Raw genomic sequence first — 23,596 nt, 5'->3', positions numbered from 1 at the left:
AAATCGCAAATCTATCCGATATATTCTTATATATGATTTTAATTTATATTTATATTTAAAATTATTATTTATATTATTATATTTTAATATAATTATTTATTTTTAACACGAATTATATTAAAAATTTTACATTATTTATAGAACTAAAATACTCACATATTTATTCAATAAAAATTTGCATAAACTAAATGCTAAAAATATATTTTTTATTTTTTTCTCTTACCACCTTTCTCACTTGAAATTATGCTGTTGCACTATTTTGTACATTTGAACAACTTGATCATATATTTTTTATATAATTATTTTTGTACTCTTGTATTATACTCTAAATAATTAAAATGATCTTATATTTTTAGAATTACATTCAAATATCTTTATATTTTGATTTCGTCGGTCAGAAATAACTTCTGATATTATCTTTGTTTTTATCCTTAATTTAAGAGAAAAAAACTAAAATGAGTCTAAAATAAAATTTCTAAATATAGCTAAATCTCATCAAATTACACGATCCCTAATCCAAATCTCTCATTTTTCTCTTGCAAATACTCAGTAAAAAATTATTTTTGTGTTTTAAATTCTGTTTGCAAACTTCAATCAAGAGTCCTATTGCCTGGCGATTTAGTGGGGCAACTCGATGGGCGATTTAGTGTCAAATGTTTCCCTGGCAATGAATGGTGGTACTGACAGTGTGCAGATTGCCTTGTTTGGATGCTATGCAGGTCTCATGTTTAATACACTTGTTGGCTTAGGTATTTCTCTTGCCAAGACGAAAAACATGGTCAAAATCCTATGCTGTAGCCATTGCCTCTGTGGAACAGACAAGATGACATGCACCTTTAAAGTAGGATTGTAATGTATTTTTTTAGAGTCGTGATTTGTTGCTTACAATTGGCTTTCTTGCATACCATTATACCTTGCCCAACCATCCACATCAAAGATTATTGCTTTTGTGAAGAAAATACGGCAGATGGATAAAGAAAAGGAGATGCAAGAGAAAATGAAGCATGCGATAAAATAGAAGAGATGCAAGAGAATGGAGGAGAAGTTTTTATTAATTTAATTTATTTAATATTAGAAGAGTAATTTTAGCGTAGAAATAAGTGTTTTTTTTTCACGGAAAAAATTAATATAATCTAACCGAAGGCTTTTTCAATTGACGGAATTAAAATATAAAAATATTTTAATATAATTTTAAAATTATAAAAATATTTTAATTAGTTAAATTATAATATAAAAGTATGAGAGTAGTTATTTCTATATTTTCATACGCGAAAACCTTCTATTTTTTTCTCTAATTTTACAATAAAGCTAATGAAAAAATCAATTATAATAGCTTTTCTCTTGTTTTTTAGTATCATTTCCCTCTTGTTTCACATTAATATTGTCCTCTTTTTTTTCCTTTTTTTTTGAAAAAAAATTTTAATATCAAACCCTTTTATTTGTTTTACAGTAAAGTGAGACAGAACCCTTTTGTTTCTGAGAATTTTGATTCTCCTTTGACATTTTTCTCATATTTAATAACTTTTCTTAAACATTATATTTTTGTCTAGGTCATTTTAATTTGCTTTTAATTAAAATTAAGCTTTTTTTTAGTCCAAATATGTTATTTTTTGAGAAGTCACCTTTCGAAAAATAACTTAACTAATTGGAAAAATAAAAGAAATAAAGAGAAATAATTTTCATATTTTTTAAAATTTTAAATTTTTTAAGCTATACTCAACTAAATAGGCCTAAAATTAAATTCTATTTTTCATTAAAGTTTTTTAAATTTTAAATTTTATTTTCAGCTTTAACATTAATTTTTAATTTTAAAAGATTTAACTGTTGCAGTTTCACTTTCAACTTTAAGTCAAACTTAATCAATTTTGAACTATTTGATATCTAAATAAATCTAAAAATAAATGCACCATATATATACTTTTACAAATTAATGTCTAAATATTATAATGGGTGAGATTTTTCGATTTAAATTGAAAAATTAAATTGAATGCACCGGTTCGATTTAACTTTTTATTCATTCAACTTAATTCAATTATTAATTTTAAAATTTTTAATTTTTAATTTGATTTGGTTAATTAATCAAAATTATTGAAGAAAATCAAACCGACTGATCTAATATGTATTAACTCAGCCCTATTCTACAACCGACCCATTCCATGCCTCAAGAGTGAAGCACTCTCACAGAACAAGCCATCTCTTGTCTTGCCCTCCCCTTCTGCCATTTTCTCTCTCCTCTCCTTCTTCTCTTCTTCATATTTATTGGATCTGTTTCTCTCCAAGTCTCCTACTTTTGCTCGACAACGTGAAAGCAACAATCTTGTCTCCTCTTCCAATCGTCGTTCATCGCAGCCAAGTCTCTTCCTCTTCCAGTTGCTCAATCGAAGGGTGTCGGTCTTCTTTCTTTGACGCGTTGGTGGCTTCGATGGTTTCAGTTTGCTTTGATCTTGGGATGGCTTAGCTTGTTGCATGTTTTATTTGTGATGTCTAGTTGATTCCATTTGTTTGTAGTTTATTACTGAGATTTGGGATTTGTTGGATTTGATATTGTTGTATTTTTTTTTCTTAATGTTTTATCATTTGGAATTTGAGATTTGAGGATTGTGTTTATTAATTTAGGGTTCTTAATTTGAAATTTGTTGAATCTGTGATTTTGTTGAATTTTTTTCATTTATTTTATACTAATTGGGGCTTGTGATTTGGGGGAAGCGTGAGTATTGAACCTTGGAGATTTAAGTGATTTAATTTTTCAATTCTTCAAGTTCAAGTAATTACACTTTAAGTATTGGTTTCTTAATATTGTCAAATAAGTCTTATATTTATAAATTGTTTCATTAATATAATAATTCTTTATACACAAGTTTTTATATTTTACAAATTGTAGGAAGTCGTAGTCTAATGTCTTTTTATCAAACTTTCAAAGATATTGAAGACCGATACCTAGAACATATCTTACGAGTTTAGTTGATACTGTCATTTCTGTTTATCCATTGGTACAATAAATTCATTTCATTATGATTTATAGGTTTCCATATCCATTGGCCAAATTACTGTTCAACATTCTTAATAGTAAAACTATACATATATAGCAAAAGTTCCCCAAGTTGAAAGGTCTGAAAATGAGTATTAATTGACATACAGGGTTTAACAGCTCAATGATAATTGACTGCATACCATACCATAGTAAAGAACTAGAAGAAACCACATATGAAAGTGGAGCTAACTACAAAAATCAACCCTTCCCAAAGTTCTTTTGAAGCATAATTACAAAATGAAGAATCAAAACTCCTCCCAGAGTTTGTTAACTAATTCCTGCAGCTCTTATGCCTAACAACAAATGGACAACACATTAATATTTGTCAAATATATTAATTAGAAAATAAGTATACTAATACGCTCGCAATAAAACCTTTAATTACTGTAAAAATAATCTTCAGAAGTAAATTTGAATTCCACGCACAAAAGCATTTTATCGATCAACATATTTTTGAAACATGTATCTATCTTCAAATCAACATATTCCACGCACAAGCATATGAAAATGCTACATATTTCAAGGTAGCATAAAACATATTTTCTTCTTTTTTTTTTTTTTCTTAATTTTTAGTTATTGAGATAAATACTTAAACGTAATATTATTTCATTCTTGCTATTTAGTTTACTTCTAGAAGATCTTTTGAGCAAAATAATATTTTAAATTTATTATTATTATTATTTAAAGAGATTTATTTCTATATTTATGTGCTTAAAATTCAACATCAGACTGAGGACACCTTCCTTATTTTTAGTGGGATCGACATGCAATAAATAAAATAATTTTAAACTCCAAAAAACGAAAAAAAAAAAAAAGACAGCCTACTATATACTAAGGTATAATTTTATATATTTTTATTAAATCACATAATAATATCAAGTAAAAAATATTATTATTTAACAAAAATCAATCCTTTGAAAAACCTTTTAATAAATAGAATAATGCTCGAATATAATATGGAAAATCTCTAAAAAAAGTTGGTTATAAGATCAATAAAATATTCACGTATGAAATAATGGAATTAAAAAACTTTCTACTGCTTATGCTATTTCATTAATTTATTCTCTTGCTATGTCGATCAAACTCAGACATATGAACTTCAAAGTTTCCAAATTGATCCTTAAATACCAGGTTTATTTAAAAATAAGTTATCGTATTAGAACTTTTATAAATTATCCCCAGATATTTTAATTATTTATTAATTATCTCTTATAAAATTACATTTAATTCATTCCTGTATAATTTATAGGCTTCCATATCCCAACTTTGTTCGGGCCAAATTACTATTCGACATTTTTTAATGGTAAAACTGTATACACAGCAAAATTTTTAAAGTTTAAAGGTCTGATAATAAGTATTAATTGACGTAAAGGTTTAACAATTCAGTGATATTGACGACATACCATATCATAGTAAAAAAGAATTAGAAGAAACCATATCGAGCTAACTACAAAAGTTTGTAGTCAAACCTTCCCAGAGTTCTCGTAAAAGCATGCTTACAAAATGAAGAATCAAACCTCCCAGAGTTTGTCAACTAATTCCTGCAGCTCTCAGCCTAACAACAAAAGGGCAACAAATTAATATTTATCAAATATATTACTTAGAAAATAAGTGTAACAGAACCATTAATTACTGTTAAAATAATCTTTAAAAGTAAATTTGAATTCCACACAATCATCAATCAATATATTTTTGAATTATGCATGTATCTTCAAATCTGAAAAAGAAATGTTCAGAAAAGCATTAACGCAGCAAATTTGCTTAGTACAGCCTCAACAGATCATTTAGCCTTTATTGTCATTGATTAGTAGAATGAGAGGTACACAAAGTAAATGGTCTTGTTGCTTGCTGCAAGGACTACTCAGCCACTATAACTACACAATGCAAAAAGGAAACCAACGAACAAAGAAAAAGAGAGGATCATATTCGCATCAACCAGTGGTACATGGTTGATATGTTACATCATTCAATAATTTTTTTGGTTACATGGCAAAATTCATTTTATTTCATGTCTCAATTGATACATTGATTACAATGTTATTTTTTACTTATTCAATTTAATTTGACATTATCTACACTCAGGAACTGCCATACATCGTTCACTGAAATTATGAAAGTTTATGATCTATAGAATACATGATTATAAATTGCGATGACCGTAGTCTAAGTGCTAATTTCAAATGCATTTGTTATATTTATTTAGCAAAATCTGCTTCTAAAGACAAAAAAACAAGCTTTTAACAACACAAAAACAACCACGGGTTTATGCTTCTAAGATCATCCAAAAGATCAAGCATCAACCACGGGTTTGAGAAAATAATTGAAAACTTTAAACATTCAGTACATACAATCAAAGAAAATATCAAAAACCTGTCTAGACAGCAGCTAAGTCCTATTTTAAGGTAGCACATTCATATTCTTTCTTGGTTCCAAAAGGCAAAGTTGCTGGTACCACGATGCAGTCTCATTATAAATATAAATTGAACTGGAAAGATTAATCAAGATTACGATTCGCACACAAAGCAAAGGTAAGTATTTTCTTTTTATCCTTTAATAAATTGTAGTGTTTCCCATGATTGTTTAAGAAATAATTAAATCATATTATTAAAAGTTATATATATTTTAAAAAATAAAAAAATATACAATTTCATATAAATTATTATTTAATTCACTAAATTTATATTTTTTTAATTAAATAATATATAGTTTTATTATAATATATATATAGTTTTATCTTAAATATATAATTATCACAATTAAAAATATGTTAGTGCAAAACTGATTTTTAAATTTATAAAATAATAAAAAAAAGATAGAGCTTTTAGTTTTTTTTTTTTCCATTATTATGCATGTTTATACTGATTACTAACAAATTTTTTTTTTTCAACTAAGATAAATGTTTGATAGTAGCCTTATTTTCGATTATTGAACGAATAATTAATAAAAAATGATATTAGACAATGTGCTTGGCATTATCATCAATAAGTACTTTTGGTGATACATAAAAATTTCATTCGATAAAGGTATAAATTAGTTTTTGATAACGGAAGGCCTATGCTTGGAAGAAAATTGTAACTTCATTTGTATAATACTCTCTGCCATTCGAAAAGTAAATTATTTTATAAAATATATTTTAATATTATTTTTATTTTTTATATTTTATAAGTAAAAAAATTATTAACAAAATAAAGTATACTTTCATTTAAATAGAATAATAATAATAAAATTATTATTGATATAAGTGTGATCATATATATATTTTTTATTTATAGCCCAGTCAAGATCCTATTATTACTATTTCTGGAGCAGTAAAAATAAAAAATGTCACTGATTGAACTGCAGAAACAATTGAAGAATGACACTAAAGGTACGATGTATTATTTTAATTTTTTATTTCAGTTTTATAAATCAATTAGTATATTGATTATCTTTTTTTGCTAAAATGTATATTCTGTCACTGAATCGCACCAATAAGAAAAACACCACCGTTTACATGCTTATAAGTGCATGCAATGATTATTACTGAAGTGATAACTGATAATGAACTTACAGACAGTAGTAATTGATAATGTAGTTACTATTTTATACTCTGACATACAATCGTTGGCCTTTTTCTTGTAATTCAGTGCCAGAATATACTTGCTAGCAAAAAAAAGATAATGAATATGCTAATTGATTTATAAAACTCAAATAAAAAATTAAAATAATACAAATCTTACCCATTTTTCAAATTTAGAAGTTTAATGTCTATAGATAAGATTCCAAAACAAAGGTCCATTCAATTGTTTTTCCAATTGTTCATAAGTGACATTTTCTATTTCTATTGCTCTAGAAATAGTAATAATAGAACTTTAACATGACTATAAATAAAAAATATACACAAAAACATATGATCAAACTTATATCTATAATAATTTTATTATTATTATTCTATTTAAATTAAAATATACTTAATTTTGTCAATAATTTTTTACAAATATATATTATAAAACAATTTGCCTTCCGACTGGCAAAAAATATTATACCAATGAAATTATAATTTATTATTTTGTTTCTAAGCACATGTTCTTCTTAAAAACTAATTTATAAAGAAGATTTTAATTTATCACCCAAAGTATTTAAGTGTTATGATAGTGTCAGCGATCTTTATCATGTAACTCCAATTTTTTATTAATTCTTCATTCAATAATCAAAGACAAGACTACTGCCCAATATATATTTAAGTTAAAAAAATTATTAGTAATCACTATAAACATGCATAATAATAATAATAAAAAAAAATTAAATGCTCTACCTTTGTTTTTAATTATTTTATAAATTTAAAAATCAGTTTTGCACTACCACATATTTAATGGTAATAATTATATATCTAATATAAAACTATATATATATCATAACAAAATTATAATATTTAATTAAAAAAATATAAATCTAATTAACTAAATAATAATTTATATGAAAATATGCATTTCTTTACCTTATTAAAATATATATTAATTTTAATAACTTTCAATAATATGATTTAATTATTTCAAGAAGAGTTGCATAATTCTGCCACTTCAAAGATCATATGTCATCCAGAGCACAGTAGAGGATATAGTGTTGGAATTATGAGCAGGTTAGGTTGGACAAAAAAATAAAATACTGAGGTTAGAGCGTGGGAACCCTCAATTGGTTAACCAGAAGCCCTAGACAACAAGCCTAGAGAAATGGATGAAGTGAATGACTATACCTGAATCATGATCAGATCACAAAGAATGTTTAAGAACCAAATATAAACACCAGGAAGAGAGCCCTGCATTCTACCTGAATTTTCAAGTTACATCACAGACATAGTGGCTTGTATCAAGTGTAATGTAGGAGCTTCCGAACTCCAGGAACCTCAATAAGAGTTCAAAGAGACTAACAAACTCCAAATGTTCAATGTAAGCACTGTTGAGGGATCCACTTAGCCCAATGTCGTTGGCAAAGGGAGAAATATAATCAATGCTAGCAAGAACAGTTGCATAATTCCATGACTCCAGAGATCTTATCGTAAACACACGAGCTGGTGTAAGTGACCAGGTTAGGATTGGAAGGAAAACAAATTACTGAAAGCGGGAACTCTCAATTTGTCAACCAGAAGGCGTAAACAGAAAGACCAGAGGAATACAGTAAGTTAACGACCAGAATGAATTTGTGTGAACTGATAGTAAGGGTTGTTTGATAACATTACATACCATAATCAAACACCAAGAAGAGAGCACCAGATTCTAATCTGAATTTTCTGGTAATATGAGATAAAAGACCTGAAACTAACAGATTCAATTGCTGTTTGCTGCTCCTGCATCATTTCGGCAGCAAATCATGGACAGAACATAGTAAGACTATATCCAGGAGAAATTTTACAGATACGCATCATACATGAGAATGAAAAATATTGTTTGCTAAGCTTCCACACCTACAATGTCTGAGACATAAACAGGGCAACAAGCAACTAAAACCAAATTTTCAGATAAAACACAAAATTCTTAACATTTTCATTATTTCATGCAACAATTTTTGTCTTAAACCTCTTCAAAATAACTTTGTGGTGCAGATGTTGGAGGTGGTAAACTCCAAGTGCCTAAAGAAACAGTTCAAACTTCAGAGAGCCCTGCAGACTTTAAAACTCAATCTAAACATCATTGAGGATTCTCTTGGCTGGGTAATTATATATGTATATGGGATTCAAGGGAAGAAGTGGACAGAATAAGCAAGACTAGCCTTCTAAGCCAAAGAAAGAAAGATTAAACTAAAAACTGTATTCTGTAAAAGGAAAGGCATTAAGGATGAAACTAATTTGAGATTCCCACCCACCTTAAATCATATATATATATATATATATAAGGGATCCTAACAATAATTTCATATACGTAAAACCAAATAAGCAATACAGCCCACAATTTTCTAGCAAGCATAAAAGGCATATACATAAAAACAAAAAGCACCTGATCTGCTAATATATAAACACAAACATACATGTATTGATAGAATAGTATGGTCGCTGGGAAAAAAACCAAAAAGAAATACAGACCTCTCAATTTCTGTGCTAGTTTTGGTAGGATGAAATACAGACCTCTCAATTCCATGTTCTAAGCTGCTGCATGCACCAAAACTGCTATCCTGGACAATCTCATTCAACTTTTTGATGCCCAAAAACAAACTAAAATGGCCTTCCCCACCTAATCAAAATGATAATAAACAAAACAATTACCAAAACCATAGATATTTCAGAATTACCCGCACAAGCTTGTATACAACGGGATCAGTGAGCTGCTTGGTTGAAGACAGAGAAGAGTAAATTTTCCGACACCCAGCTTCTTCATACTTCCGTTAATCATTACCCTCAACTCCAAACTCTGTTTCCATGGAAAATCCACCACATGCAACTCAAATACAGAAACTGAAAACCCCAAACAAAAGTGAACAAGACACAATAACTGGTTAATTCTTTTCCTTTTCAAGGCTGCAACTTTATGTACCACATGCAAATGGCACACATATCCAAACTCACTAAAACAATGACTATCTTTATGAAGTTTATTTATATCACTTCTCAAAAAAGAAAAGAAAAGATCCACATTTAATTTACCTACTCCACCAGATAAAGTTTCCAATTTCCAAATGCTCTTAACAAAAACCAAACTAAAGTCACAAAATTGTTTTAAGTATCCGCCTGAACATAAAATAATAGCAAAATAAACCCAAAACAATCACATAAACTTAGCAAGCCACTAAACTACATAAAGCAATAGTTACATTATTAATTCTGTTACAAATTACAATTGACACATCCAAAAGAAAAACTAACTAATTTTCACCTAACTGGTTAACAACCCTAAATTCCAATAATATGACAATATAACCAAACCACCACCCCCTCCCCAGGGAAGCAAAATTTCCTAGGCACCTATCTGTATTTATAAATTAACCACGGAAATGGTACTTCACACTTAACCATATCTATACAAAGCTATATTCAATTCAAGCAGTTATATTATGAATCAAAGACACGATATGCAAACAAGGATTACAAAATTGAATAAAAACAAAACCCACAAGAGTGCATTTCAAGCTCAATTGAAACTTAGCTCACTACAAACACTTAAAATTGACAAATTTTATGCATATTTTAAGATAAGAAAAGCAAATTTCTTCAATAAAATGCAAAAGCAAAAACTAACAATAAGGAAATGAAATAAAGCAAGTGTGACTCACCATAGGAGTATGTGCGCGGCGATGAAGAATGAGTCGCCTCGGTTCGATGAAACTGAAGAAGTCATGAAACTAACCAATTTTGGAAGGTTAAGCAATTATTAAGTAATCAAATGAAGAGAGAGACTTATAGGATACGAAAAGGGAAGTTTTGAGTTAGAGAGAGAGAGATGTTTGTGTGAAGAAATTTTGGGTGTGGCTTTTTGGCTCGCTTTTCCAGTACGCTGTGTTTGCTCTGATACAGTAACAGTTCCGGATTCGAAACTTTCTATGGACTGGAATTTAATACAATCGCGTGGATTCCGTTTATGTTTCACATTTTTAAAGCTTCCCTCTTCCATAGTTAATTTTATTTAGATATTATTGATTTTAAATTAAAATTTACTTTAATTTAATATATCAACTTATTTTATTAATTTTATATCAAACTTAATGTAAATTTAAATTCTTTAAAAAAATAAAAATACTAAATTTAATTAAACAAAATTCAAGTCATTATCTTTGATCTCGGTCGCCTTAAACCATTAAATTAAAATATTTCAATTCGGACCAAACTTCGACAATGTTCAGCCCACTTTTACCACAGGGTAAGTTTGGCATGGGGTTAGAGATATTATAGGGAAGTAGTTAATTTTATTTAGTTATTATTGATTTTAAATTAAAATTTACAATAATTTAATATATCATCTTATTTTATTAATCTCAAACATTTCCAAATGTATCGTGAGAAGTAGTTACATAATTAATGTATCTTATTTTGTTCTGAGGCTGATAAATAAATCAGGAGCTCTTTCCCTTCCAAGGGACTGCTGAGCACATGTGGCGAGCTAAGATAGCTTTTGAGCTCTTTGAAAGCCTCTCGGCAGTCTTCGGTTCATTCGAAGCTCGGCACTTTCCTCAATTGATTAAGCGTCACCACCCTTCCAGTAAGTCTCTGGACATCCCTCACACAGGTCAGCTCGGCATATTCAAGATAGCTTCCACTTTCTCCAGATTGGGCTCAATGCCTTTTCCACTCACCATACATCCTAAGAATTTTCCTCCCCTGATGAAGAAAGCGCATTTAGCCGGGTTCAGGCTCATTCTGTATTGCTCTAGCACCTCGAACACCTCCCTCAGGTCAACCAAGTGCTGCTGAAAGGTCGGACTCTTCACCACCATATCATCCACATATACTTCAACATTCCTGCTGATCTGATCTTTGAAGATTTTGTTCATCAGTCTTTGGTATGTTGCCCCAGCATTCTTCAGCCCGAAAGGCATGGCTTTATAGCAGTAGGTCCCATCTTCTGTTATGAACGAGGTCTTTGCTTCATCCGACCTGTCCATTAGAATTTGGTGGTAACCAGACATAGCATCTAAAGACGACATGTAATCAAAACCGGCCGTGGAGTCGACCATTTTATTAATATCAGGGAGGGGGTAACAATCTTTAGGGCATGCTTGATTGAGGTCTGTAAAATCTATACACATCCTATATTTGCCATTGGCTTTTTTTACTAATACAGGATTTATTAGCCACTGTGGGTACATAACCTCCCTAATAAATCCTGCCTCCTCAAGCTTTTGTACCTCCTCCCTGGTGGCCTGTTGCTTCTCCCTTCCTACCACCCTCTTCTTCTGCTTCACCGGCCTGGCCTCTAGGAGGACATTCAGCCTGTGTGTCATCACTTCAGGATCAATCCTGGACATGTCAGAAGGCTCCCAGGCGAAGCTTGACGCGTGACCTCGGATCAGGGCCATGACTTTCGTTTTCTGCTCTTCAGTGAGGCCGACGTTAAGACTGAAGACCTTATCTGTCTGTGCTTCTGATAAGGGAAAGGTCTCCAGCTCTCCGACATGCTCTGTTCTGGCCTCTTTTTTCTCGTCTCGGACCTCCCGAACTTCCGAGTCGAGCTCGGCTCTGATACTGCGGCCAGATACATTGCTCTTGCCTCTTCCTGGCTTCCTTTTACTACTCCCATTCCTGCTTCTGTTGGAAATTTCATAGCCAGATATCTAATGTTGGTTACGGCCTCAAAGTCGAACAGCGCAGGTCTTCCTAGTATTGCGATGTAGCTCAGGGGGAGTCTGACTACTAAAAACACCATATAATGAGTGCGAGTTCTGGGCGCTTCTCCTAGAGTGAGAGCCAGCTTTACTTTCCCCTCTACAGGCACTGGGACTCCTCTGATCCCTTTGACCGGGGCCTGGTCCCGAACCAACTGCTCTTCAGGGATTCCCATCTGCTAAAAGACCCTGTACGGTAACAAATTCACCTTACTTCCGTCATCCACCAAGATCTTCTTAACCCGGTAGTTGTGGATGACGGCTTCAATAATAAGGGCATTGTCATGAGGCATCTGAACACCCTGGACATCCTCCGGAGAGAAGGTGATGGTCACTGGAGAGTGCTCAACTACCTGCATGACCTCGGCGCTGCTGTTTTCCCCATCTCGGCCTCCCTTCTTTCCCCTTCGGCTCATCCGACCTCCGGTTCCTCCGACAATCATGTTGATGGCCCCACTAGAACCATCATTCATCGGTCCTACTCCCGTCCTCCTGGGTGTTTGTGCTGCTGGGTTCGGCTGAGGCCTTTCTGCCTCCGGCTTCTTCACAAAGTTCCTGAGGTGTCCCCTCTTTATCAGCCTTTTGATCTCACTAATCAGCTGGTAGCAGTTATTGGTGTCATGGCCGTGGGTGCGATGATACTGACAATACTTGTTAGGATCTCACTGGTTTGCTTCTGCCCTCATAGGCTTGGGCCATTATAGGAACTCCTTATCCTAAACTGCCATGAGCACCTCCGCTCTAGAGGCGTTGAGTGGAGTCAGGTTCTCTGGAATCCGCGGAGGGAAGGTTCTTTGTTCTGGGACCCAAGGGGAGAAAGGTCTCTGGTCCCTTTGATCCCAGGGCTGTTTGTACGGCTCAGGTCTCTTGCTTGGCTTTTTATCATGCCTCTCTGGCCTCCTTTCTTCCGGGACTTTCCCCCTGTCTGCCACTCCTTTGGCAAATCTGCTCGTCACCAAGCCGTCATCCTGCCTTATACACTTCTCCGCCCTCTTCATCAGCTCTGCCAGCGAGGTGGGAGGCTTCCTACTCAACGAGCCAAAGAACTCTGGCGAGGTCGTCCCCTTCTGCATTGCCTCCACCGCTCTGCCCTCATCCAGCTCGGGGATCTGTGGGGCCTCCGTGTTGAAATGGGCAACATACTCCCTGAGCGATTTGTCTCTTCTTTGCCTGACCGTCTCCAAGTAACTGGTCTTTCTATTCGCTGGCACACCGGCTATGAACCGGGTGATGAAGGCGTTGGCCAGGTCCCCGAAACTTCTGATACTTCCAGCCTCCAAGCTGTTAAACCACGCCCATGCCGGCCCCATGAGCATAGTGGGGAATACCTTGCACATCAAGGCATCCGATAGAATCTGCAGCTCCATAAAGGTCTTGTAGTTGAGGACATGCTCTCTTGGATTTCCCACTCCGTCATAAGCTGCCATGGGTGGCATTATAAACTTCTTGGGTACGGTCTCCTACTGCACCCATTTCGAGAAAGGCGAAGAGGTAGGCAAGAGAGCTTGGTTGGGGTCCTTCGCCCCCAGCTCAACCAAGAGTTGCTCCCTCATTCTCTGCAGTTTCTGATCCACACTTTCTTCCTCTTCTTGCCTGGTCCTCTTCTTCAGGCGACATCCCTCCTCCCATGCTTCACTTCTCGTCCTTCTAGTTGTCCCGGCAGCATAACTATCTGCCTCATCGTTCTCTATCAACTCCCTCACCCTTCTTCCATGAACTCTCGCCTCCGGTTCTTCTTCTCCCCCGGCCCTTCTCCTTTCTCCGGTTTCTCTACTGTTTGTTTGGGGATGGTTAAAGGTAGGCTAGGGTTCATTGGTTCGAGGTTCTTCTACCACCGGCGTCACATTCACTAGGGTGCTAAGGCCCCTCTATTGCATTATCTGCCCCAGCTAGTGGGCATTGTTTTGTAGTTGATGAGCCATGGTTTGGAGGTCCTGGTTGGACAAAGTTGCTCAGGGAACATTCCCTGCCAAGCTCGGCGAGGGGTTGAAGGGGATTGGTGGTTGGTTGTTTGGGGTTGTGGGACTGGAAAAAAAGAACTGTTGTCCCTCCTGAGCAGAGCTCAGGTCATTAGGGATATTAGCAAGGTTGTTTTCATTATGGTTGGCCATTGTGGATCTCAGTGGATATTGTAAGAGTGGAACTCCGGCGACGAAAAGATCTCCTTCGTTTCCACAGACGGCGACAATTGATAATCTGAGATCCAGTAAATAGGGTTTTACAAGGGTTCTGTAAGCTTAGTTCGAGAGAAGGATGCCCCTCCCCTTTTATTCGTTTCTTTTGCCTGCTAGTGACGTATAACAAATTTCTCGTCATTGGGCCACCTGTCTCTGCCATGTTGATACGTATGTCCGGAAGAATCAGGCCTCTGCGACATCCTAACGGCCATTTAATTCCCCCCGGCACGCACGCGGACGGCCTGGCCACCTTCTTTCCTCCGGGCTGGGCCGAAAGATGAGATTAGGACTGAGCCCAGAGGAGATCTGATCTTTGGGCCGAAAAGACTGGGCCGGCCTGACTAAAAAATCTAGATGGAGCCCGGTCTTTAGGCTGAGCGGACTGGACCTGGTTCATGTGGGGGACTTGATGGCCTTCAAGTAATGGGCTGTCATTATGGGTCTGGCCTCAGACCGGGGTGGAGAAATCCAGCGGTCATCACTAAATAACTAAAAAGTTAAAAATAAAGAAAAAAACAAAAAGAAGAAAAAGAAAGAATGAAAAATGATAGATCAAAAAAATAAGCTAAAAATTATACAGTTTAAAAACAGCCTTACGTACTCAGTTTCTATTAAATAAAACAAATGAATTGCTTAATGGTTAATGTTCTTTTTCTTTTATCTCTCATTATTTCGTTTATTTATTGATCAAATTCTTAAAATTTAGTTATTATACTTTTCAACTACATTTTGTTGGATATAAATTTAGATGGTAATCTAAAAAAAATCAGCCATTTATTGGAATTCAAATATTTTAAAAATTTTAGTTGCTCATTTATAAAAATTATGATATAATTATTTCGTTAAAATTAAACTTTAACAATATTGCTTTTATTTAATTAATAAAATAATTTTTTAAAGTAATTATTTATATTTATAAGGCTAACTTGACAATTTAAAAGCATCAATTGTAAAATTTTAAGTACTTACAACAGTAATGTTTAGACATTAATTTGTAAAAGTATATATGGTGCATTTATTTCTAGCTTTATTTAAATATCAAATATAAAAATATAACTAAATTGTAAATTTTATTAAGATAAAAAACTAAATTTTAATGAAAATTTTTTTTTATCCATGAAATAAAGTGTAATTAATAGATTCATCTCTTTATTTTTAGAATTCAACATTTTCATCTCTAAGGTTTAATTTCGTCAAAATTAAAGTCATCTATAAAAGATGCCGCTAGTAACAAGGAAAATGACTAAATTATTTTTTTTAGAATTCAATATTTTAGTTTCTGAAATTTAATTCCTACAAATTTATAGGTTTCTATTAAAAAAAATATGTTTTCGTCCTTAAAATATTACATAATTAATAAATTTGTCTCTATTTTTTGAATTCAATATTTTAGTCTCTAAAGTTTAATTCATCAAAATTCAACACAGAAAATCTCAAACTCAATCTCTATAAACAAATAAAAATTTTAATAAATTTAAAATATAATTAGCCATTTTAAAAATTCATCATAGGAATGAACATGAAAAGGCCTATAAAAAAGATTAGCTTCCATTGACTTAAGTTATTATTATTATTAGAGATAAAAAGATAACTCATGTTTATAATTGTGGCCGAAAATTAAGGCTCTCTATTTAAGAAAAGGCATGGCCAATTTGTAATTAATAATGGGTTATCGCTGCCAATCGATGGTAATTCTTTTAATTAAAGACTATTACGAGTGGTCTTCCTTCTTGATCAAAATATCCACCATTTTGCCGAAAAACAACTCTCATCAAACAATCTTATCCGGACGTTTGACCATCACATGACCGTGACTTTCTCGGCACACCTTCCTTGCAAGCATGGGTGTATATTACATGTTTGTATTAATAATAATAGATTTTTGTTTTTACAATAATAATAATAATTGATTGATTTGCTGTATACCTTTTATTTTTAGTACTATCTTTTTTTTTTTAACAAAAACATTTTGTTGCCAAAATTTACGTCAAGTGTATACAATGAAATAATCAACAATCAAAACTGAAAGAGTCAAACAAAAGTCAGCTTTTTAAGCACTTTTAAATTAGATGGTATGTCTATAGCCTCTAGGGCAATACATCCATCAAAGCATGCCCATCCACAAAAAAGTTTACCTGCATCACCCTTCCATAATTTATTGCCAACAAACAATCCAGTAGGCAACATCAATCCAAATTGAGTCTTTAAGATACCTAATCAATATTAGTCCACTCCATCCGTCAAACTCACACCAGGTATTACATAGCCAAGCAACAATTAGAAGAATTCTTATACCGTCCAGCACACTTTTTCCATTAGTCTAATAAACCAATATCATATCACCATTAAACTGCAATATCCCTACATCACCAAATAGAATTATATAATTCGTATATTAATATTTAGTGTATGTTACTATTTAGTGTGTGTATATAAAGAGTTAACATTCACATAGCAACAATTGTCAGTAATTAAAAAATAGTAACATACTAATATACAAACACATTCTCAATTCTTCACCCCTGTGCTCCCTTCCTTGCATCTTCTTTGCTCGTCCCCACTTTTTTAAAAGGGCTAAATAAGTTCACATCCTACGGTACAAGACATAAATCATTAAAAAATTATTTCTTTGGTGCAAAATAAACTAAAAATTATTAAAGTAAAAACTTAATAAAAATTAAATTTAATAATTAATATATAGACTAACTTTGAGATACCATACTCGCTTGAAGATTGACCTGCCCAATCCTTCTAAAACCATTTTCACACCACAGATCGCCCCATGAGTTTCGGAACTCTCAAAATTCATTTCTTTCATTATCAGTTACCACTCCAGTGATAGTAACATGTAATTGTTTCTTTCATACTTCGTTGCAAAAACAGATAATGAATATATTAATTGATTTATAAAGCTGAAACAAAAAATTAAAATAATAAAGCCTTACCCTTTTTTTAAATTTTCAAATTCAGGGTCTACGAATAAAATTCCCAAAACAGGTCTCTTTCTCCAATTGAACGTCCGTGACACATTTTTAATTTCTATGCCTTCAATATAATAACAATAGGACCTTGACGTGGTTATAAATAAAAAAATATATGATCAAACTTATATCAATACTAAATATATTTTATTTTGTCAATAATATTTTTACCGATAAGATATAGAAAATAAAAATAATATTAAAATATATTTTATAAAATAAATTACCTTGCGAATGGTAGAAGGCATTAAACCGATAAAGCTACAATTTTTTTTCTAAACAAACACTTTCCGTCATCAAAAATTGATTTATAGCTTTATCGAATGAAATCTGTAATTTATCACCAAAGGTGTTTATTAACACTTGGGATGATAGTGATAAGCGGTCTTCATGGTGCAATCTCAATGTCTTATTAATTCATCTCTCGATAACGGAAGACAAAGTTAACGCCCAACATATATCTTAGTTGAAAAAAAATGTTAGTAATCACTATAAACCTGCATCATAATGAAAAAAAAATTAAAGGCTTTATTTTTTTAATTATTTTATAAATTTAAAAATTAGTTTTGCACTAACACATGTTTGATAGTAATAATTATATATCTAAAACAAAACTATAAATCCATCATAATAAAACTATACTATTTAAGTAAAAAAATATAAATCTAATGAACTAAATAATAATTTATATGCATTTCTTACTTTTTAAAATATCTTAGTTAAAAAAAAATATTAGTAATCATGCATCATAATGAAAAAAAAAAATTAAAGGCTCTATTTTTTTTATTTCATAAATTTCAAAATAAGCTTTGCATATATAAAATAAAACTATATATGCATCACCTTGAGTTTGTTTACGTATTGGAGTGCTGATTAACTCTCTCCAATTCAGTTTATAGTTAAACTGAGATTGCACCCTAGAACCACCCGCTTTACCTTTTTCTTTTCCCTGCTCAAAGGTCGAGAAATAATTAAAGACTCAAAATATTTAGAATGATGAACGCCAATCTCAAAAGAGGCCAAGAAATCTTGAAAAATTAAGGTCAAGAAAGATATTTTTCATGCAAGAATGTCAATCTCAAAAGAGGCCAAGAAATCTTAAAGAAAGAAAGGAGAGAGAATCAACGCGATGGTAAAGGCTGACGAAGATCCAAAAATGCAAAATCAAAACATTAACATACTTACCATCAATGTCCTTCAAATTTTAAAATAACACCGAATTAATCACTGTTATAAGCAAAACCACTAAAAACAGAAGAGAGCCTTATCGAATTAATCACTGTTATAAGCAAAACCACTAAAAACAGAAGAGAGCTTTTTGAAGGACATTGATGGTAAGTATGTTAATGTTTTGCTTTTGCATTTTTGAATTTTCATCATCCTTTACCATCGCGTTAATTCTCCCTCCTTTTTTTCTCTAAGATTTCTTGGCCTCTTTTGAGATTAAGATTCATCTTTCTTGCATAAAAAAATATCTTTCTTGGCCTTGATTTTTTAAGATTTCTTAACCTCTTTTGAGATTGGCGTTTATCATTCTAAATATTTTGAGTCTTTAATTATTTCTTGGCCTTTGAGCAGGGGAAAAGAAAAAGGTGAAGAAAAAGGTAAAACGAATGGTTCAAGGGTGCAATATCAGTTTAACTATAAACTGAATTGAAAATAGTTAATCAGCACCCCAATACACCCAAGGTGATGCATATATAGTTTTATTTTAGATATGCAAACCTTATTTTTAAATTTATGAAATAAAAAAAAAACTTTAATTGTTTTTTTTTTCATTATGATGCATGATTATTAACATTTTTTTCTTTTTTTTTAATTAAAATATTTTAAAAAGTAAGAAATTAACCGGCATTTATAATTTTTTTTTACATATATAATTATTACCATCAAAATGTGTTAGTGCAAAACTAATTTTTAAATTTATAAAATAATTAAAAAAATAAAATCTTTAATTTTTTTTTTATTATGATGCATGTTTATAGTGATTACTAATATTTTTTTTCAATTTTCAACTAAAATATATGTTGAGCGATAGTCTTACGTTTTTTAGAGATGAATTAATAAACAATTGAGATTGCACCATGATGACCGCTTATCACTATCATCCCAAGTGTTAATAAACACTTTTGGTTATAAATTACATATTTCATTCGATAAAGCTATAAATCAATTTTTGATGATAGAAAGTCTTTGTTTAGAAAAAAAATTATAGCTTTATTGGTTTAATGCCTTCTACCATTCGCAAGGTAATTTATTTTATAAAATATATTTTAATATTATTTTTATTTTCTATATCTTATCGATAAAAATATTATTGACAAAATGAAATATACTTAGTATTGATATAAGTTTGATAATATATTTTTTTATATATATTTTTTATTTATAGCCACGTCAAGATCTTATTGTTATTATTTCTGAAGACATAGAAATTAAAAATGTATCACGGACGTTCAATCGGAGAAAGAGCTGAATAATGGACCTGTTTTGAGAATTTTATCCGTAGACCCTAAATTTGAAAATTTTAAAAAAGGATAAGGCTTTATTATTTTAATTTTTTGTTTTAGCTTTATAAATCAATTAATATATTCATTATCTTTTTTTGCTAAGAAGTACACTCTGGCATTAAATCGCACCAAAGCCAACGATTACATGCAGTTACTATGGAGTGGTAACTGATAATGAAAGAAATGAATTTTGAGAGTTCTGAAACTCATGAGGCGATCTGTGGTATAAAAATGGTTTTGGAAGGATTAAAAAAGGATTGGGCAAGTCAATCTTCAAGCGAGTATGGTATCCCAAAGTTAGTCTATATATTAATTATTAAATTTAATTTTCATTAAATTTTTACTTTATTAATTTTTAATAATTTTTAGTTTATTTTGCATCAAAGAAATAATTTTTTAATTATTTATGTTTTGTACTGTAAAATGTGAACTTATCTAACCCTTTTGAAAAAGTGGGGAGGAGCAAAGAAGATGTAGGGGAGAGAGCACAAGAGTGAAGAATTGAGAATGTGTTTGTATATTAGTATATTACTATTTTTTAATTACTGACAATTGCTGCTATGTGAATGCTAACTGCTTCATATACACACTAAATATTAGTATACGAATTATATAATTCTATTTGGTGATGTAGGGATATTGCAGTTTAATGGTGATATGATATTGATTTATTAGACTAATGGGAAAAGTGTGCCGGATGGTATAAGAATTCTTCTAATTGTTGCTTAGCTATGTGATACCTTGTGTGAGTAATGTAAGGGAGAGGATTAATTATTGTTATTGACTGATGGGGTGGACTAATATTGATTAGGTATCTTAAAGATTTGTTGGCAATAGATTATGGGAGGGTGATGCGGGTAAACTTCTTTATGGATAGGCATGCTTTGATGGATGTATTGCCTGGAGGCTATAGACATAACATCTGATTTAAAAGTGCTTATAAAGCTGACTTTTGTTTGGCTCTTTCATTATATACACTTGATATAAATTTTGGCAACAAAATCTTTTGTTAACAAAAAAAAAAGATAGTACTAAAAATAAAAGGTATACAATAAATCAATAAAGTATTATTATTATTATTATTGTAAAAAAAAATCTATTATTATTAATACAAATATGTAAATGTAAATAAATATACCCGCATACTTCCTTGGAATGTGTGACGAGAAAGTCACAGTCAGTCAAACGTCCGAATAGGATTGTTTGATGAGAATTGTTTTTCGGCAAAATTAATGATCTATATAATAACATTATCTATAATAAAAAAAGCATTATAAGTAATTTTTTTACTATTTATTTAATAATAACACGATTAAATCCCGATTCAACCACGGTTGAACTTTAAACCCCCAACACTCAGACCTAGCCGATTCATTGATCGAACCGGGTTTAAAAACTATGACCTTTTTGTCAATTTTTCCCACATGTTAAACAACCAATCACAAAATTTAAACAAAAAAAAAATTGGTCTAGAAGCGATTTTCTATTTTTTTCAGATTCAGCAATTATAACAGCGATAGAAATGCCAAACAGACAGTATATAGCTGGGGCAAAACTGCCGTAAGAACTGAGCTGATTAGATGTATAGATGCAGAAATCTAAAACAACAAATTACCTCTGTCTTTTTTTATCTTTTCTGAACCTGAAAAGCTCGACATTAGCATCAGCGTCAGAACGGGTAAATGGATCCCATACGACCCTAGTTTGATACTCTCTGGTTTCCTCCGTAGTCAAGTTTTTGGCTCTAAAAGTTATGTAATACAGAAAAGGTAGAAAACCGGTTGCTATAAGAATTTTATCCACTTCAAGATTTGCCCCCTGTATGATTGAAATGAATGTAATTAATACCAAATAGCTTAAAATAGAGAAATACAATGAAAAAAAAAATGTCTTTTGAGGCACAGAAAAACAGTTATAAAGATGGAATGCAGATCTGTAGACATTGTGATTTCTTAAACCCTCAGTTAGCAATAAGAAAAACTATTAATTTACACAGTAATTTCTAATCAACGGTAATAAATTGTACAATTATATAATATCTAATCAATGCCATAAAATATAAAGTATAAGCGTCACCTTTTCATTCTGTTTCCTAATAGCAAAGTCAAGGGCCTCTTTGACCTGTTCAGCATACCTTGCATCCTCTTCGAGATGGATGCGTTGACCAAGACCAAGCCAATTCATTGTCACAGGCCAATAGTCGTATTCAAAACCCTGTACAGGGATTGCCAAAAAGTTGAGAAAAAAAAAACAAATAAATATATTAAATGATAGATTAGTAAATTACATCGCTTTCTGCAAACTGCTCGCCGTATTTCTTTACCAAATCCTCTTGGTATTTATCCTGATCTTCCTCAGCAGACCCTTCGTCATGGAAGCTATCCTCAATCTTTGGATGATGGACGTTGGAAGCCATGATGCAGAAAATGGTACAAAAGAGAGACCCTAGAAAAACATTCGGGAAAATAGATTAGGGTGTTATCATTTATAGCACGGAAGAGAGACGCCACTAGGTAGGCTACCTGAACCCGAATCCGAATCTGGACCCGAACATTAGCATTTCAATAAAATTCAGAATAGCATTTCAATCCCACAAAAACAACTCTAAATTCATTCAAAGTAGTGGTAAATTTTCAATAAATTTCATAATACAGCCCTCAGCACATTTACATTAAATCTTGGCATTTCCATAAATTTCAGAAACCCACATCAATAGTTTTATCAAATCTTAGAAAGAAAAGATCTGAAACCACAATATAACAATCCATACAAACCTGCAGTGAATGATGACGCGGCAAGGAGCAGCGGCGGCGTGATTGAAGAATAGGAGCAGCGGAGAGGAGCACTGCACGGCAGAAGCGCTGGACAGCGGAAACAGTGACGAGGACCAGAGGAAGCGGCGGAGAAACGCGAAGAGGGAACCAGGACCAGCGGACGCAGAAACGACGTTGGTAGCCTGAAGAGCAAAGGGATAATTGGCGGAAGGGAACGCGATATGCGCGCAGCTGCACCAGAGGGAGAGGTGGAAAAGCAGATGGGGGGAGGGGGCGGGCGGCAGTGTTGAGAGCTGAGGGAAAAATGCGAGGAGGACTTTAGGGTTTTTTTATGATAAAAGGATCAAAGGGGTTGGTTATTTAATTGGGAAAATTAATAAATAAATAAATAAATCTTTCAATTGAGATTAACTTTGCTATAAAGAGTAGACTTTCCAATTAGCCATTATTATAAAAAAATAAAAATGTTAAGTTCTGCTATGCGGCATTAATTACTATATGAAAAATAATTTTAATTATTTTATAAATTATAAATAAATTCTTATTATTTTTAATTTTAAAATTATAAAATAAATCTTTATAAATAATGTGAATTGCAGTTAAAAATTAATAGTAGATAATAAAATAGGTGAATTTATTATTATTATTATTATTATTATTATTAACTATTATTACTCTTACATATTTTTACATTTATTTTATTTATAATAATATTAAGAGTAATGTAAGAGAATAAATTAATAAATTAACAAATCTCTTATAAATTATAAAAAAAATTATAAAATTAATATTTTTTTTAAATCAATCAGCATATTTTTAATAAAATATATTCGCACTT

The 23,596-nt window shown here is 31.8% G+C and overlaps 2 protein-coding genes and 2 long non-coding RNA genes across 4 annotated transcripts; all 4 read right to left on the bottom strand.

The window, feature by feature from the left end:
• Window positions 1–3,060: 3,060 nt before the first annotated feature.
• Window positions 3,061–5,738, bottom strand: LOC110612868. Its single transcript, XR_002487526.2, has 2 exons — window positions 4,501–5,738; window positions 3,061–3,324 (listed from the first exon to the last, which is right to left on the bottom strand). It is a non-coding gene; the product is annotated as an uncharacterized LOC110612868 (long non-coding RNA).
• A 3,551-nt stretch (window positions 5,739–9,289) lies between these two features.
• Window positions 9,290–23,090, bottom strand: LOC110612866. The gene is made up of 6 exons (XM_021753701.2): window positions 22,759–23,090; window positions 22,272–22,429; window positions 22,061–22,198; window positions 21,600–21,802; window positions 10,271–10,339; window positions 9,290–9,455 (listed from the first exon to the last, which is right to left on the bottom strand). The coding sequence occupies exons 2-6, from the start codon at window positions 22,398–22,400 to the stop codon at window positions 9,443–9,445; spliced, it is 552 nt and encodes a 183-aa protein (XP_021609393.1). The 5' UTR covers window positions 22,401–22,429; window positions 22,759–23,090; the 3' UTR covers window positions 9,290–9,442.
• On the bottom strand, window positions 11,689–15,310 carry LOC122723559. Its single transcript, XM_043956203.1, has 2 exons — window positions 13,051–15,310; window positions 11,689–12,989 (listed from the first exon to the last, which is right to left on the bottom strand). The coding sequence occupies exons 1-2, from the start codon at window positions 13,750–13,752 to the stop codon at window positions 12,912–12,914; spliced, it is 780 nt and encodes a 259-aa protein (XP_043812138.1). The 5' UTR covers window positions 13,753–15,310; the 3' UTR covers window positions 11,689–12,911.
• LOC110612869 lies at window positions 16,759–19,258 on the bottom strand. Its single transcript, XR_002487527.2, has 2 exons — window positions 17,201–19,258; window positions 16,759–17,084 (listed from the first exon to the last, which is right to left on the bottom strand). It is a non-coding gene; the product is annotated as an uncharacterized LOC110612869 (long non-coding RNA).
• Window positions 23,091–23,596: the final 506 nt, after the last annotated feature.

The sequence above is a fragment of the Manihot esculenta genome, chromosome 4 (assembly GCF_001659605.2).
Source record: "Manihot esculenta cultivar AM560-2 chromosome 4, M.esculenta_v8, whole genome shotgun sequence".
Lineage (NCBI taxonomy): Eukaryota > Viridiplantae > Streptophyta > Magnoliopsida > Malpighiales > Euphorbiaceae > Manihot > Manihot esculenta.
Note: the sequence above shows the minus strand (reverse complement) of the source record. Positions and strands in the feature narration are given on the sequence as shown.

Bases quoted from the DNA above. Each gene is read 5' to 3' on its own strand.
- LOC122723559 (XM_043956203.1), bottom strand. From the start codon at position 13,752: ATGCCACCCATGGCAGCTTATGACGGAGTGGGAAATCCAAGAGAGCAT. The intron at 12,990-13,050 runs GTGCTCATGGCA...TGAGGGCAGAAG, and splicing joins TCAACGCCTCTAGAGCGGAG to CAAACCAGTGAGATCCTAAC.
- LOC110612866 (XM_021753701.2), bottom strand. From the start codon at position 22,400: ATGGCTTCCAACGTCCATCATCCAAAGATTGAGGATAGCTTCCATGAC. The intron at 22,199-22,271 runs GTAATTTACTAA...ATCCCTGTACAG, and splicing joins AGCAGTTTGCAGAAAGCGAT to GGTTTTGAATACGACTATTG. The intron at 10,340-21,599 runs GTAATTTGTTGT...AAAATTGGTTAG, and splicing joins AAAGATAAAAAAAGACAGAG to TTTCATGACTTCTTCAGTTT.